Raw genomic sequence first — 12,458 nt, forward strand, 5'->3', positions numbered from 1 at the left:
GCTCTGGTGTCTTGTGTGTTGTTTTTGCCACTGCAGTAGATTGTCTCAGTTGTTCCAGCAATAGGTTTGTGCCTAGATAAACCTAACAGGCTCTATAAAGGCTAAAGAGAGATAAGTATTATTTCTCAGTTGCAGTGAATCGATAGAAGAAAATAAACAGTAGAAAACTAAAGAGAAGAATGAAGAAGAGAATAACAATTTAACATAAACCATTGACACACTCTGGGGCCTGATCAACCCTGGCAGGGCCTCCTTGGATGAGGGTGTCTAGTGATAATGGCTGAAACACCTGATGAATCCAAAGTCCACTACTGGCGATGTGTCCCAAATTTTAATATGATAATGTAGATCAGATCTCTAATCCCTAAACCTAACAGAGGAAAAATGTCAGATTATGTTGGGGTAAAAGACCAAAAGTTGAGGCACACAACAATGTTTGCCGTTATGAGGAAAGCAGTTTCTGGCCTGCTTTCCTCATAACAGCCATCCCTGAAGATTTTCTCCATTTAAAGAAATGCATTATCAGAGATTGTAACATCTAGTCCTTTTACTGAATCATTACCTTCACTAAAGCCAGCGTTGCACAAATTATAAGTCACGCCTCTGCTAGTTTCGCTTTCTGATAGAAATAAAGATTATTGTTAAAGGTTCAGTGTGCGGCAGGTAGGAACTGGACTTAAACATACAGGAAAAGGGACAAAAGGAACAAACTGAAAAAGCAGTTTTATTGATGAACACAAACCAAGTACAAAATAATGAAGGTCAAACACAGATACCAAAAACTGTCACTCTATCAAGGACCCCATCAAAGTTGGAGCAATACAGAATGCACACAGCAAAAGGGAAACATGACAAGTGACGACTGAGATAATATTTACACCAAGATAATAATGAGGCAAAGGGTGGGGGGACAGCTGACACTAATCACAGATAATGGGACAGGAAGTAGAACCAAAACCAAAGAGATAAAAGTGGATTGACAGGTAATTCACTTATCAACTATGCAATCAGGGAACTAAAGGCACAGATCACAAAACCAATCATAAGTCAAAACATAACACCCAAACCAGAAGTCTAAATAATAGAGAATATAGAACCAAACATACAAGATCCGGGTGGTTAGCACTGTTGCCGCACAGCAAGAAGGTCCTGCGTTCAATTCCACCATCAGGCCGGGGTCTTTCTGTGTGGAGTTTGCATGTTCTCCCCGTGTTTGCGTGGGTTCCCTCCGGGTACTCCGGCTTCCTCCCACCGTCCAAAGACATGCAGCTTGTGGGGATAGGTAAAAGAAATATGTTACATTTATTTAAATTTAATGTCATGGTCCAGTGTTTTGTGTTTCATTTTGGTATAATTTTATGTTTTGTTTTACTTCTTATTTTGTATTACTTCTTATGGTTTGGGGCTTGTGTTTTATTATTGCTACCTGTATGTCTCTCTCTTGTGCTCTGTTCGTGTCCCTGAGTTTGTGTTGCAAAACTGTCTGTGAGTTTCCGGTTTTAATTTGAAGGTTTGTGTCTTGTTGTGTCTAATTAGGTTCAGCTGTGTTCCCCTCTGGTGTGTCATTCCCTCGTTACCTTGTGTGTATTTATAGTGTGTGCCTGCCTGTGTTCCTTGTTAGTTTGTCTGTGTTATTTGGTAATCTCCACAGCTCTCTGCTCCGCTTTCTGCTTTCCATCCCCTGTGTAACCTCCTTATGTTTTCCCCTGCATGTGATTCTGTGAGTTATGGTTCAGGTTTTGTTTGTTTGTCATTAGTTTTTCCCAGTTCAGGTTTACGTATAGTTTTGCCCTTGTTTTTATTATTTATCGTTCACTGTAAATAAACTCACTTGCGTCACCGCCACTGTCTGTCCTCCTTCACTTCCCCGCACGACTGCTGCCCCAGTCGTGACATTTAATCATTGCGTTTCATACAAAACCCACAAAAATCTTAAGAGTATGAATACATTTAACTGTCTTTTATGCTAGATAAGAAGACTAGATGTGTTAAATCGTGTCCATCAGTAGTAATGTGCCGGGGAATTCTTTTACTAATCATGGTCATTCTACTATTTTTTGAATATAGTTTAAAAATTACATTCATTTGCAATCTGTGTGTAAAGTAAAAGTAAAATGTGACTTTTTATTTGTTTTAATGTTTTGTTTGGGGGGTTTTGTGTGTTTGCCTTTGTTTGTATTTTTTAATATAAATGAACTTTTAATGAAAACTAATCTCAACTTAGCACAAGCCTATTAGAAAAGTTGACGAGAACTAACTGTAGAAAACCAGAATCTTAGGCATAAAAATGAGCAGCTGGAGACAGAAGAAACATAACTGAAGAAATGCAAAAGAGGATGACATCATGGAATAAGTTCAGTGTTAGTCGAGCTCAGTGGAGCATTGATGCCTGTTGTCCCAAAGAAAACAACACTATTTTCCAAATCAATTGGCTACAAAAAGACATAATTTTGGGTAATGGTAATTGCATATTGTTCAGCTGGTGTGTGTGCGTGCATGTGAGCGCGTGTACGTGTGTGTTTATGAAAGTTTACAATTAATTCACAAAGTTCATAATTATAGAAGAAGTTTTACTGTATACAGAGTAGGTCTGCTGATGGCATTTAATACAACACAGAGTAAGATCTAAATTGGCACTCTGTGGTTTTTCCATTTGTGTCACTAAAGGTTTCTGCAGTGCAGTTTGTATACTGAGGTTCTGTTCCCTGTATTGATGCTGTTTGGCCAACGGAGGGCGATGAGTTACTTCACAACAAGAAGGCTGTTGTCTGAAATATCTGTATTCTGGTATTTTTGTGTTTTTATATAGCTGTATCTGACCGTATGCTTAGCTTAAGTGCATTATATTGAATCACGTTACTGTCACAATATTGTGGAATTTTGACAAAGGTTTCTAATCAAGCCAATAACAACACTGTACAAGCTGCACATATTTAATTAAGATGGGGAAGAAGAGCTGTCCTCTATATCTGTACTCTTCATTCACTCATACTGTTCACATCAAGCACAGAGCTGCAAGGAAGCTTATTAGTATAGTCCCACGTTGTGCATATTACACATATTGTTGGTCAAATCAAGTTCACTGTTTTTTGGTTGTTTTTTGTTTTGGTGGTTGTTGTTTGTTTGTTTTTTTGTTTTTTTGTGTGCATACTTAATAAACATACATAAATACATGCTAAGAAGATTTAAGGTGGTTCTGAGTGCAAAAAGGTGCCCAACATGGTACTAGCATCACTAAGTCTCTGGAGTGTGTGTGTGTGTGTGCAAAAGAATACACAGTGTAAAGTTCAAACATGCTGTAGGACAAGTTGTTTTTTTCAGCCAAAAGCAGAAGCTGGCCTATGCAACAGTGCAACATTGCTTATTGGTCGCAGTGACATCTTCTACAAGACAATGACTGAATTACACTTTAAAAACAGAACAACTGCTGTGATGTATGGTTGGGTGTGAGGGAGTTATAGATATAAGACCAACCATTTGATGGAAGAAGTGCTTCTGTAACTGTTAGAATGAAGATGTGCAGTTTCTGTCCAAAGTAATTGATGGAAATCAGTAAGCTGTGGTGAACCATGAACTAGTGGATTATGCAAACTTCAGAAATCTAATGGCTAGCCTAAGGAGATATTAAGTAAATTAAAACATGGACATTGTAAGCTGTTGCTGCTGTTTGGCCAATAGTGGGCACTGCATTGGTAATCTCTGGCTCTCTTCCATAGTTTGTTCTTTTGTTTTTTTGTCCTGTCTTTGGATGATCGTTGCCCCTCTTAATACTGTTTGAGGTTTCCTCCTCTTAAAAGGGAGTTTTTCTTCCCCACTATTGCCAAGTCCTTCCTCAAAGGGGAATATTTGATTTTTTGGGATTTTCTCTGTATTATTGTGGGGTTTCTACCTTACAATAGAAACACTAGGGCTCTCGAAAGTCTCGGGAATATAATAAAGTCTCACATTATAAAGCAAGTTTAGTCTTTTATAGCTCCTAAAACTATATCATTAGGTTTAGTTCCTTTGCTGGACATCTTGTGAAGAAAAAGGAACCTGTCCTCTGAGCTAACATAATATGATTTTACATGTTAACACTAGTTTCTCTTGTATATCTGAATGTTTTTTGCTCTGTATTGATCATCCGTCCACATTATATTTTTTATATAATATATACATATTTATATTCTTTTTTTCTTTTTCTTTTTTTCTTTTTTTTTTTTTTTTTTTTTTGCCTGTCCCTTTGGATCTTTAGCCATCAGAATTGTTGTCTGAAGGCCAAGAAAGATGCCAAGCGGATTTACTTTACCAAGTGGATCATCATGGCCTTGCCATATTGGTCCATTTGATTGACCTTTATTATAATTATGTATTTATTTTATTTTCAGTTGCTACAAACGGGACAGACATGACTGGGGGATAGGACAGGGAGAAAGAATGAAAGAAAGAGAGGGAGAGAAAGAAAAACAGAGGGAAGAAGAGATGTGAGAAATGGGGGGAAGAGAAAAAAAGAAAACACCTGGATCACCTGTATGGGGATAAGAAAAAACAGACGAGAAAACAAAAAAAAAAAAGCAACATAATAAATACAACACCATCACAATAAACTAGCTAACAGTAGATAACAGTAGATACTAAGTATTACATGTTATTGTGCAGTACGCAAGATCGACAGCGCACAATGTGCTTTGAGGTAGCAGCCAAGAAAAGTGTAGCTTGTTTTCTGTGAAAGCCACCTGTGTGCACACCTGTCTGGATCGGCACGCTTGTATTCAAAAGGTTTCTCCATGTAATGATCTGCTAGGGAGTGTGGGGAGCCATAGCCCCGTCCCTCAGGGCATGAAGCAGGTATGGACCACATTATATTTCTGCTTTTCATGCACTACATGCTGGACCATCACCATATCTGCAAAGATTTAAAAAAAAAAACCCACACTGACAAATTGTTGCATTGACGAGGAAAAGTGTGTGTTTGTTTTAAGGTATTACCAAGAAAGGAACAGCTGACAACCGAAGTAAATGAGAACAAGCTGCAGACACTGCCACTGAGTTAAAACTGTTGAATATATATCCTGTCACACCAACGCTGTGAAAAAAAAAAAAACTTCTCTGACCTTGCCTATCATCTATATCAGTAAAAAGCAGAAGTTGGACAAAAAGAGAGAAATGAAAGGCGTGGAAACAAATTTTTTTTTATGATTCTTTTTAGTTTTAACACAGTGCTATTTTTTGGTGCACAAGTTATGAGAAGCTCAACAGAAAGACTTCAGCAATGGCAGAGCAGAAGTTTAACAACACACCAGTCAATCTAAAACCTAAAAAGCGATGCCAGTCAGAAGGTAAGCTAAGCTAATGCTATTCCTTCTTCTCCCCTGTGCATCATTCATATTCGATGATTAATTATTTTCTTTTTGATCATTTCCTTGTTCCAAGGGTCACCATGTGTAAATACCATACAATTGTAATTTCTGATCATGCACCAGTGCGGGTTGATATCTCATTTCCAATGTGTGCGCAAGGCAATGGTTCTGGAAATTTGATTCAGCATTAATGTCAGATGAATTTTGAAAATTCATTTGCAAGTTGAATACCACATCAAGCTTTTTCTAGAAATGAATAACACTCCAGATGTTTCAAAATCTAAAATTTGGGAGTCACTAAAGGCATATTTGCAGGACCAAATTATTTCTTTTTCTACTTATAAGAATAAAAAGCGAAATGAACAGCTTCGAGAACTGACAGAGCTTATAGCAAACATTGACACACAATATGCCACCGGCCAAATGCAGAGGGTACTGCTTCAGCCTGAATTTGACACCCTCTCAATTAAAGAAACCAAGAAGCTTTTCACTTAGATAAAGACATCATGTATACGAGCATTGTGAAAAAACATCATCTTTTCACATCAGCTTCGTCAATCCACTACAGCCCAATCTATACCCCACTTACAGTTAGACACAGGTAAGATAGTAACACACCCTGACGGAATTAATGCTGCTTTCAAGCTATTTGATCAGGATCTCTATACTTCCTGCACTGATTATCCAGAGTCGGACTTGGATTCTCTTGTTTCTCAGCAGGGGCCCAAGCGGTTGGTAGGGACGGAGGTTACAGGTCGTAACTTAGTCTCTCTAAGGGAAGAGATTGTCTGTTCCCCCAGGACATTTAAGGACTCTGGTGGCCCCCTTTCACTATCACTACCACCATGTTACAACCTGTCTAGGGCCAGGCAATAACATGAGTGAGACCCCCCCAAGAGCCAATCAGCGACAGGAAGCAAATCCATTCTTTATAATGTGATTTATTTACAAAGTGATAAAAAGAGGGACAACAAAGCAGGAGTGTCAACACTTCAGGGTGAGCCAAGGCCAAGATAATAAACAAAACAAATCTAAACTGATTCCCACACCACTGACCTAACCAAAACAAAAACCATAAATAAAGACTGCGTCTAACCTCCTCAACTAATTCAAAACAGGAGAAAACTGGTGATCAAAAGAAACAGCAGCTCACCCCTACCCATTCCACTTCCACAACTGTCAAGATAGCACTGCACTCAGCGGCTGCCACAGGTATACTGCTGGGTCATGAGGAGAAATGCGAGAACCTCCCCCGCCGCGGCATTACAGCCTCATTTTAACGGGCGGGTCCTGCTGCTGGAACCAGTCACGACGGAGTTGTACATCCACACACCAATCGAAGCAGGGCCCTGGCGCAGCTGAAAGAACAAACAGATACATTGACTGCACAAAATAAACACATAAAATGCAAATTCGTAACAACCATCACTACCACCATCACTAACACCATCACTACAACCTTTATTGCAGTCCTAGCTCAGTCAGTAGTTCTGTTAGTAGCTCATGTTATAAGCTTTGTCACCGGTTCAGGCTCCTGCATTGTCACCCGCCCAGTTACTTGTTCAGTTCTTGGCTCAGACATCAACTCTGTCTCCAGGTCACTCATTAGTTCAGTCACCAGTGTAGTCATGTACTCAGCCATCTGTGTACATGATGTCCCATCTGCTTTTCAGGCTGCAGCCCGAGCTGGGTGTCTGTCTCACGCAGCTCAAACTAACTTCACCTCAGCCAGAAGGTTTCCGTACCATCGGGCCGTTTGTCTGTTCCAGCTGGGGGTTTATGAGAACCCAGCCAGCATCATGTCAAGTTAGCTGGGGGTTCTGGAGAGCCCAGCCAGCATCAAGCCACGTCAGCAGGGAGTTCTGGAGAGCCTGGCCAGCATCACGCCACGTTAGTTGGCGGTTCAGGAGAACAGTTTTATCCAGGTGCTTTGTCTCAGCCACAGGACTCCATTCTGTCTGGTCCTAGTCCTGGTCCTGCCTCATCTGGTCCAGCGGTTGCCATGGCACCACCTCGACCATGTCTAGCTCAGCGTGGGCGGCCACCTTCCTGTCTTCTGGCTGGACTTTTTCACTGGTCCAGACAGCCTTCAGACCTGTGTCACCACCGCCGCCTTCCACGCAGCCGGCCTCCGGACCTGTTTTGTTTCCGCCGCCTTCGGCTCGGCCGGCTTCCAGACCTGCTCTGTCGCCGCCACTGCCTTTCATGTGGTCGACCTCTCTCCTGTGTCCAGGCTGCTTCTGCTTTCCACGCAGTCGGCCCCTGGAACGTCTGGACTTTGGAGTTCTGTGCTGCCGTCCCCTGGGTTGACCATCTGAACTACTGAATTATGGATTTTGTGCTTTTGGTCTCCAGAGGTGTTTTTGGACACTTGTACTCCTGTCTGGAGATCCAGATTTTTATTTTTGTCATGTCTGTGTATTTATCCTCCAGTGTTCAGAGTCGTATCGTCCCTCATTGCTGTGTGTTACTCTCCCGGTGCTTCCTCCTGATCTTAGATCTCCCAGTATAGTTTTGTTTTGTATGCTTTTTCCCTGCCAGCAAATTAAGTCACTGCCTCCGTTAGTCCTGCATTTGGGTCCTTCCCTGCTTGCCTTCACACAGCACATTCACCATGACAGACGGCAGCATTGGGAGCAAAAATAAGTGGGATCACCAGGCGAAATACTATTCACAAGTGCTCTTTGTATGCAGATGACCTCCTTTTGTACATTACAGACCCAGAGGCATCAAATCCTTCAGCTCTGGACCTCATTGGATCCTTTGGCTGTCTGTCTGGTTAAAGATTAACCCTAGCTAAAAGTACACTGTTTCCTATTAATCATCTGCAAAGGAGGCTGATTACTCAACCTTTCATTTTACATTGAAACACTCCTTATTCACCTTTTTAGACAAAAATTTACCCCTATATTGGAAAAAACAAAATCAGATTTGGCACGCTGGTTAGTATCACCCATCTCTTTTGCTCAGCGGGTCAGCAATATTAAAATGTTAGTCCTGCCTCGATTCATGTATCTGTTCCAGATGATAAACCTTTTTCAACCATTTAGATGGACTCATATCATCTTTCATTTGAGACAAAAAAGTTCCAAGAATCCGTAAACCCCTTTTACAGTGTGCTAAGTCGGAAGGGGGCTTGGCCCTACCAAATGTTATGTATTATTATTGGTCTGCCAATATTGTGAACTTATCCATCTGGATGTGGGCTTTTAGGGAAGGCACTGAGCCACTTTGGTCCACCATGGAGCTACATGGAAATCTCACTACATCCCTTGTTGGAATAATGTGTTCAAGCCAGTCAGTCGCAATGTTAATTTTAAAAATCCTGTGGTTAAAAACTCTCTTAATGTTTGGTTTCAGTGTCGACAACATTTCAGTCTGGGGTGGTCGCTTGTCTGCTCCCCTATTGCGTCAAGTCATCTTTTTTTTTTTACCAGCTTTTACCAGCTTTTTACCAAATGCAGGGTTTGAGGTTTGGTGCAGTAGGGGAATTATCTGTTTCTCTAAATTTGTTTGTTAAAGGATCATTTTTACCTTTTGAAATGTTATCTAAAGATTTTGGAATCCCAAAGACTCACTTCTTTAGATACCTAAAAGTCCATAGCTTTGCTGTTAAACATTTCACTTCTTATCCAAGTCTACCTACTGATTGTCTGCTTGAGGACTGTCTGCAATTTACATATATATATATATATATATATATATATATAAAACTCAAATACATAGCATGCTGCAGGATACAAAGGCAGACTTCTTGTCCAAAGACAGACACGGTTGTCTTTGACAGACTTGTTCACATAGTAGTAATTTGTGTGCATATATTATACATTTTCCTGCATCCCTGCAAAGCCAATGTTTGTAATCGCAACTCCAGTTAAATTTTTTTTAATGGAAAATTATAAATAAAATTGTCAAAAGAAATACGGTCAATCGACAAAAACTATTTTCAAACTCAGGTTGTAAATCATGTAGATGAAAGCCTAGATCTTTATGTTTTAATCATTTCAGTACATTTCTTTTTCTGTTTTTTTACTGTAATAGTAAATGCAAAAAAAACCCTGACAAAAGACAAGTAAGATGTTGAGCTTACTAAAAGTGCTTGCACAAAAGACAAAATTTCCCTTGATAATGCAAGGTGAGGGTCTAAACCTCAACAAACAATCAAAAACTTTTGTGCATTGCAAATAACCAAAATATGCTTTGGAAAATTGTGGTTACTTAGTAACTAATTAATTCCAAATACCCTTTAACCAACAAAACAAATCAAAATACTCAGATTAACTAACCTTTCTTAATCAGGTATTTATTTTTTACCTGCCATTTAAACAGTCTTTGTCTTCTGTTACAACATTGTCATTCAATTCTTTCAGTTAAAACGAAGGAAAACAGCATGTTTGAAGAAATGAACATGAAAAATAAAGAAACTAAACAAACTTCTGACACAAATGGTGAGTTATACAAAGCAAATGCAAAACCACTACTTTTACTACAAGGCATCATGCAAAGTACTAACCAGCCTGTCTTACAAACTGGAAGGGTAGAAAATTTGGTGCCTCATAATCTGCAAATGACAGTGACCTCAACAGAAAAACAATAGTTTTTTTTTGTTAGTCACTTTAACTAACAAACTAGACTTGACATCCACCAAATTACTCACATTGACTACCTTTTTTTTTCTTGCCATGAAATCATTCTTTGTCTTCTGCTACAAGGTTACCCTTTAAGTCTTTCAGTACGAAGGCAGGAAGAAAATTTATATGAAGAAATGAACGTGAAAAACAAAGGAACTGAACAACCATCTGACACAAATGGTGAGTTATACAAAGACAATACAAAACTGCTACTTTTACGACAGGAACTGATATGAAACTTGCTTAGAAACTGGAAGTGTGCTGTTGCCATTTTCCTTACAAGAGCTTAATGACAACATCCTCGCAAATCACATTTTGATATGTACAGGATTCACTGTTATTGAAGTTTGATCCATAATATGGGCTTCACCTTGGTTTTGTCTCTGAACTTTTTCAAACAGATTTTTCTGTTTTTCCCTAGACAGTAATTTAAAAAGTTCATTAATTAGAATGGTTTTATGATTATAAAAAGCCAATTGATGATTTTAAGTTGACACAAGCAATTTAAAATCTTAAAAGTAAGAATTAGTTTGATTGCTATAATGAGTATTTATTTCTCCTAGATAAGCAGTGTGCATGTATAAAATTTTGTACATCAGTAACCATTTGCTGGGGTATTCTGTTACTGATCATGGCCCTTCACATCTATTGTGAGTATAACTTTCAAAATTAGTTCATCTGCAATGTGTGTGTAAAGCCAAAGAAGTGTTACATTTTGTTTTTCAGTTACCACATTGTTAATTCATAAGAACAAAGACTTATTGAGGAGTCAACTCAACTGGACAAACACCTCCACTGCCTTTGAAACACAGATCAGAGACCTCATTGCAGAAAACCAGAACCTAACAGAACAAATAAAACTCATGAAGATGGAGCTCAATCTTGGTCCAGGTCAGTGCAGTGTTGATGCCTACTGTCCCGAAGAAAATAACACTAGGCTCCAAATCTATCAGCTACAAAAATAGGTCATGTCAAATAAATGTGCACTGATGATCTTTATTAAGTGATTTTTATACTTGCAGAAAAGGCATGCAAAGCTTGTCAGGAGGGCTGGCTTACCTTTGAGTCAAACTGCTATGCAATTAATGATGCTGAACCTCATGAGCAGAAAACCTGGAAAGAAGCTCGAGAAAACTGCAAAGGAAAGATTTCTGAATTGGCTGTTGTAATTAATGCCGCAGAAAAGGTAATAAGAACTGTGGCTCATTAGCACAAATTTATTTAACAAAAATACATTTTCTTTTGATCTAAATACACTCTGTGTCGCAGTGTTTTAAGCAAACGATCTAAATACTCAAACTAATTTGAGTATTTCTTTTTTTTTTTTTTTTTTTAATTCGAGTATTTCTGATAACTTTCTCTTTTATCAGAAATATATCAGTGACAAAAGCTGGAAGAGTTCAGGAGAAAATGGATACTGGATTGGTCTGAGAGCTGAAGGTGGGAAATGGACATGGGTGGATGGAAGTTATCTGACTGATAAGTAAGAGAAACTTTGAATCAATAACAATTTAAAAATATTTTTCCAAATCTGGGATGAATCAATTTTGTTTTATATTAATAATTATCAGCTTTAATCAAACTTGTTTTTTTCCTCAGCTCCTGGATTCAGCAGCCTCCTTCTGATGGCCTCTGTGTAATTTCTGTCCAAAACGAAGGATTTAAATCAGTGAACTGTGACAAGAAGAAACAATGGATTTGTAAAAAGAGACCCTAACTGTATGAATTAGCACATTTAAACTTCAAATTACTTTTGCAATCTATAAATATAATTGCATATAAGCCAATAGCCTGCTACACTACTGTGGAGAAGGAGTGCTTGCCAATCCGGTGGTAGATCAACTCCCTTCGTTATTCCCTTCTGGGCCGCCCTCTCATCCTCTTTTCACTAGAGGTCAACTGGTTCTGGGCTGTTTTGATAACATGACGAAAGCATACTAAGAGGGCCTTGTGACTGATCAGCAGATATCATGAGCTGATAAGGGCAGGAAATATGTCTTTTAAACTAATACTTTACCTTGACTGGCATACATGCATTACAATTGATGGGTTTACTGCTGAGAGCCCACTGCAGTAATCGTGATAATTCATATTTCAGTCTGCAATTAGGTTAATCTTTTAGAACAATGCATTTTGCCATTGTGATATAAAAAAGATTTACAATTGTTTTAAAATGTCAATTATTTCATTACCTTCTCTAAAGCCAGCGTTGCATAAATTATAAGTCATGCCTCTGCTAGTTTCGCTTTCTGATAGAAATAAAGATTATTGTTAAAGGTTCCGTGGGCAGCAGGTAGGAATTGGACTCAAAAATACAGGAGTAGGGGAAAAAAGGAACAAACTGAAAAAGCAGTTTTATTGATGAACACAAACCAAGTACAAAATAATGAAGGTCAAACACAGATACCAAAAACTGGCACTCTATCAAGGACCCCATCAAAGTTGGAGCAATACAGAATGCACACAGCAAAAGGGAAACATGACAAGT

At 38.9% G+C, this 12,458-nt stretch overlaps 1 protein-coding gene across 1 annotated transcript; it reads left to right on the forward strand.

Annotated features, from left to right (window-relative positions):
• Positions 1–5,187: 5,187 nt before the first annotated feature.
• Positions 5,188–12,452, forward strand: LOC102298121 (asialoglycoprotein receptor 1-like). The gene is made up of 8 exons (XM_014330983.2): positions 5,188–5,318; positions 9,710–9,787; positions 10,052–10,150; positions 10,534–10,620; positions 10,697–10,861; positions 10,993–11,156; positions 11,341–11,453; positions 11,570–12,452. The coding sequence occupies exons 1-8, from the start codon at positions 5,252–5,254 to the stop codon at positions 11,685–11,687; spliced, it is 891 nt and encodes a 296-aa protein (XP_014186469.2). The 5' UTR covers positions 5,188–5,251; the 3' UTR covers positions 11,688–12,452.
• The last annotated feature ends 6 nt before the right edge of the window (positions 12,453–12,458 follow it).

The sequence above is a fragment of the Haplochromis burtoni genome, unplaced genomic scaffold (assembly GCF_018398535.1).
Source record: "Haplochromis burtoni strain Fernald_Lab_line unplaced genomic scaffold, NCSU_Asbu1 Contig_1137, whole genome shotgun sequence".
NCBI classification, from domain to species: domain Eukaryota; kingdom Metazoa; phylum Chordata; class Actinopteri; order Cichliformes; family Cichlidae; genus Haplochromis; species Haplochromis burtoni.